The following is a 5,000-nucleotide window of genomic DNA, read 5'->3' on the forward strand; positions in this document are numbered from 1 at the left end:
CAAGGAGAACCAGCCAGAAGTACTGATTACTGTCGGTAACGCCGCCCTGCGACTCAGTTTCAGCCAATCTTCATATGACCTAGTAACCCAGGCCCGTTTCTATGACAACGTTTCAAGTGAAACTTCATAATTTTTCCATTTTTTTTTCTTTCCCAGAAAACTTTCCCGTTGACATGGCAACGCTAACGAAAGTTTGGCGACCAACAAAGTTGGCACAGAAGGTTCTGTTTTGGTCTGCGTGTATCTATTCATTGGCTTGTTTGTATGTATTTGACCAACTATTCGCAAAAACCATCAATCTGAATTACGTGAAATCTTCAGGGATGATGTCATCATCAGAGGACCAGTGGATTAGATTTAGGACGTTAACGGCTAAACGTTTCCGAAGCAATTCTAAAAAACGGCCAAAATGTGGAAAATGTCCCTTTCATCTCCACTGAAATGCTCTAGTAATAACAGCTCTAATAAATCTCCCAGAAAGCCTTGCAGCCTCTCCGTAACCTGGTAGCTGAGGCGTTTCCATGGGAACAAGTCACGTTTCACACAGTGACGTAGCTACCTAGTCAGCATCGATATGAGCTAACGGCTATCATGCTATTGATGCTAAGTTAGTTCCGCACACAAATGTGGCGTTCGCGAAGGTCTGTGCTCTACCGAGTGTAGCTCTAGATTGAGATGAAGTTGAAAGGCCAGATTAAAGTGGCGGGATTACCACGTGGTTGGTCCGGTCTCTGATGGGCCGGTACCCCGGCGAGGGGACGCACTGCTCAGCGTGGCCGTTACAGAAGCAGCTTCCCTTCACGATCAGGTCGTAGATGGCGAAGTGACGGGTGGGCCGGTCCTCGTCCGGGGGGGCGGGGTCTTTGGCCTGGCAGGGACACGCCTGACGCTCCAGCAGGCGGATCCGGATGTTGGTCACCCTCAGCTGCTGCTGGCCCTCCGCCCCGAACGGGTCCAGAGACTCCCACTTTGGGAGCGCCCGATAGATCACCTGAAGGTCGAACAAACAATCAGAGAAACAAAATCAAGTTCAAAACGTTAAAATATTGGCCAGTACAGAGTTTAACTGCAGCTTTATGGGAATCACACACTTGATATGGAATCCATCGAATTCAAATTTACTTTATTCATTCAATACATGTTTACAATTTAAACCAAACAAAAGTACTTTACTGTCATTAAATGTCTGAAAAGGATGAAGTACAATCTTACATTTTCCAAATATATCAATCTTTATAGTACTCTGTACTTCGTATTATATGTCTTGTGAGTTTAGTTGAGACAAACATTCAGAACATGCAGGATTTAACAGGATTTGAAAATGTGATCACGTTTTCAGAATGTTCCAGAATTCAGATTTTTAAAAATCCAGCAAAAGGAAGTCAGCGCATCGGAACGCAGTAATACAAATGAACTGGATATATACTTTAGAATGGAACGTCTTATTAATCCCCTTGGTGAAACTTCTTCACTGACTGGACCCTTCGGCAGGAAGCCAAGAGCAAAGCTATTTTTCTATTTGTTGAGCGTCGTGGTAAAGAAAATCACAGCTTTACTTGTAAAACTAACCAGACAAGTGGGATCTCACAATGCTCTGGAATTACTCTAAAAAGAGTTTTTAAATACATTTTCTAAGATCTTAAACATGGACAACTCGGTCAGTTTCTTGCTTCATTAATGAGGCAGTTTTCATTCAAATGAAGCAGCTTGATCCTTCAGAGTGAACGAGCCTGACGGAAGACATGACGCGTTCAAGAGCCTCACATGATTCAGAAGTTTTAGAATATGAGTCGACCAAATGATCACCAAGAGAGGAAGTGAAGAAGAGAGAGGGGAAGTTTGAGTGGTCTTCAGTGGAGCCCTGGATTCTACTGTACAGGAAGAGTCTCAATCAGTACCGAGTATAACTCTCATACTCCAAAGTCCTAAAATCAGATGACAAACATCTGATATGGATCCGGTTTAGCAACACACAGAAAAGAGAAACTGATTTTAAAAAGTTGGTTATTGCTATAGGAGTTGATATTACTCCCAAGAAAAATCTGATGTGAGTAAAATGTGTGTGACTCTGGCCATGTTCCTTTGTTGAGTGAGTGGGCGACGCCGTGTGCAGTCATGGTCCCGCATGAACTTTGCCTGAGTTTTCTGTCAAATTAAAGTGGAAATCTGCTTCCTGAAGCTTCCAGAAAATGTCCTTTCATTTTGATTTGAGGCGTACTGCACTGTCAGGCGTACGCCGCACTGCGTTTCAAAAAGGATGAAACGGCTAAAACAACCTTTAATACTAAAAAAGGATGAAATGGCTAAAACAACCTTTAATACTAAAAAAGGATGAAATGGCTAAAACTACAAAAAAACAATGAAAAAAGGTTTAAACTTGCTTTAATACAGCTGAAGGTGTTGGAACCATTAGGAAAAGCATCGCGGCCTAACAAAGAGACAAAACGACGACACGACAAGATGCAGGAAAAAAAGTGGAAAAAATCCTAAAAGTAGCAAAAGAAGCAAAATAAAAGTAAAGTTAGTTACTATTGTAACTAATAAATGTCATGAATGCAGCTGTTAGTACGTTTCAGCTCATTAACGTCTGCGGCTCAACACAAGGTTCTTTATTGGAGCTTCTGACAGGCGTGTCCTCTGGTCCTCTGGTCCTCTGGTCCTCTGGTCCTAAAGCTTTGGGAGCGCTGGACGTCGTCCTCTGGGACTCCTGAGGGTTTGGTTTGTCTTCCAACGTCTGCCATGTTGGTGGAGGTTTGTTTTGGTGTCATTGGTGACCCCCCCACCCCCACCCCCACCCCCACCCCCACCCCGTCTGGTCGCGGGACATCCTTCAAATCCAAGATTCCTTTATGGGCTGCCATCGCCATGGCGACCGCTGCCGCTGGCAACCCACACTGCTGCTGCTGTCGGGGTGAAACAGTGAGTGTCTCGCTGTGAGAGCGCCGTGTGCGCTGGTCTCCGCCGGGCCGTCACTGATATCATTGGAAGAGCTGAATGTTGACGTGGACACGTTGCTTCGGTCTCGGCGTCGCAGGAAAAAGCCCCCAGCTGCTCCCTGATTGGCTGGATGACTGGCCGAGAGTGTGATGGGAGGAGCACTATTAATTTCCCCGTTGTTGGAGAAGGTCACGGGGTCACGGCATTGTGGTCCGCAATTAAGAGAACACGACAAATGGGACGAGGGGGCGCCGGTCTGCGGGAGAGCACGGAGAGCAGGGCCAGACAAAGACCGGGATGGAGATGCAGCTCCACATAACTCAGCGCCGGACAAAAGGCCGCGACAGCCCGGCGACACCACGGCAACACCAGCGCACACGCACCCCAACCTACACCGACCAACCACAGGCCACTCGCTCCGTCACCGAACTGAAATCCTCAACGCAGCTTCTACTGGACTCCTGGCCCACAACGTCTCAGGAGACTGTCAAAATAAAAGGACCAAGTTGGATTGTTATTATGGTGACTGTCAAAATAAAAGGACCAAGTTGGATTGTTATTATTGTGACTGTCAAAATAAAAGGTATTACGGTGACTGTCAAAGTAAAAGTATCAAGTTGGATTGCTATTATGGTGACTGTCAAAATAAAAGTACCAAGTCCAGGAGAATAAGGACTGGGAGTTCTGACATCACGGATGAATCTTTGTTCTGATTGGCTCTACTGAGCATGTGCAGATCTACTGGTTATTACCAACGTGGTGACCAGGACCAGGACCAGGACCAGGACCAGGACCAGGACCAGGACCAGGACCAGGACCAGGACCAGGACCAGGACCAGGACCAGGACCAGGACCAGCGTTTCTTCTTCAGGGTCTTTTTTGTGTAAATATTACTTTTGTCAAATACCCTCTTGACGCCCAGGTGTCCCGGTTTGCTGAACAGATTTGAGTTCACCTGCTCTTTGGTCTTGACGGTTTATAGCAACTTAATTTTCATTTTTGTCCGATGCGTTTCAGAACAATGTTGCTGACGAGCAGGAAGCCATATGTACTCCATGTAGTGAATATATATGAATAAAGTATCAAGGTGTTGTGGATTCCTGGGAAGTTGGGGTTTGTCTCATTCAGAGCATATCAGTATTCATGAGAAGCTTTTTGTGTTTATTTGGGTTATTTCATAGTTTTACAATCTGTAATTTGGAATTGCAGCTTCTCACAAAGAAAATCAGAGTAAAACATCTCCCATGGATTTGCTCTTTTCTGTCTGTGTTCAGTTGAACGTTGTGTTCTTCCTGGGAGGGTCTGGATGACTGGAGGCTGAACGCAGCACAGACCAGCTGCTTTTCCTCACTTCAAACTAAATACAGCAGGTGAGAGAAGTTTTACACCTGCCGTCGTTATATGGAACAAATTTCAGATTCCACGAGGCCCCGAGGCAGCGGCGGCTTCACCAACGACCACGAAAGGTTTTTCTTCCTGTTTCACTGTGAAAAATAAAGTAAGCCTGGCTTTAACAGGCTTAATTCCATCAAAGCGCCCCGGACTGTAATCTGGTAAACAGGCACAATGGGCATTGATGGAAGGAGGACGGAGAGGGGGAGGGGTGTCTCGCCAGGAGGACCGACATCCATCAGAGCAACGCCACTTCCTTCCCAACAGGCAGACACACAGTCGACTGTACCTGTTTATCTGAGTGTGTGTGTGTGTGTGTGTGTGTGTGTGTGTGTGTGTGTGTGTGTGTGTGTGTGTGTGTGTGTAGTCTGCCCCTCTCTTCCCCCTCAGGAGGTCAGTCTCTACAACTAACTCTCACATTCTTCCAGCCAGCTGACCTCATAAATAAGACAAGCAGCTCCGACACACACACACACACACACACACACACACACACACACACACACACACACACACACACACACACACACACACACACACACACACACACACACACACACACACACACACACACACTCCACCGTTTGCCCACATCACAGGTGAAGCTTCCAGCACATGAGACGACATGCTTTCATGTGAGAGAGCCGATGCTTCTACAAGCAGAAAGCTGA

At 46.3% G+C, this 5,000-nt stretch overlaps 1 protein-coding gene across 1 annotated transcript in view; it reads right to left on the reverse strand.

Moving 5' to 3' along the window:
• ntn4 (netrin 4) overlaps nt 1-5,000 on the reverse strand; it is a 36,533-nt gene that overhangs the window by 22,210 nt on the left and 9,323 nt on the right. The window contains exon 3 of the mRNA XM_080491834.1: nt 713-991. Coding sequence (XP_080347960.1) covers nt 713-991 — 279 coding nt within the window. The remainder of the gene's footprint in view (nt 1-712; nt 992-5,000) is intronic.

Source organism: Lipophrys pholis, assembly GCF_963383615.2.
Source record: "Lipophrys pholis genome assembly, chromosome: 22".
In the NCBI taxonomy this organism is placed as follows: domain Eukaryota; kingdom Metazoa; phylum Chordata; class Actinopteri; order Blenniiformes; family Blenniidae; genus Lipophrys; species Lipophrys pholis.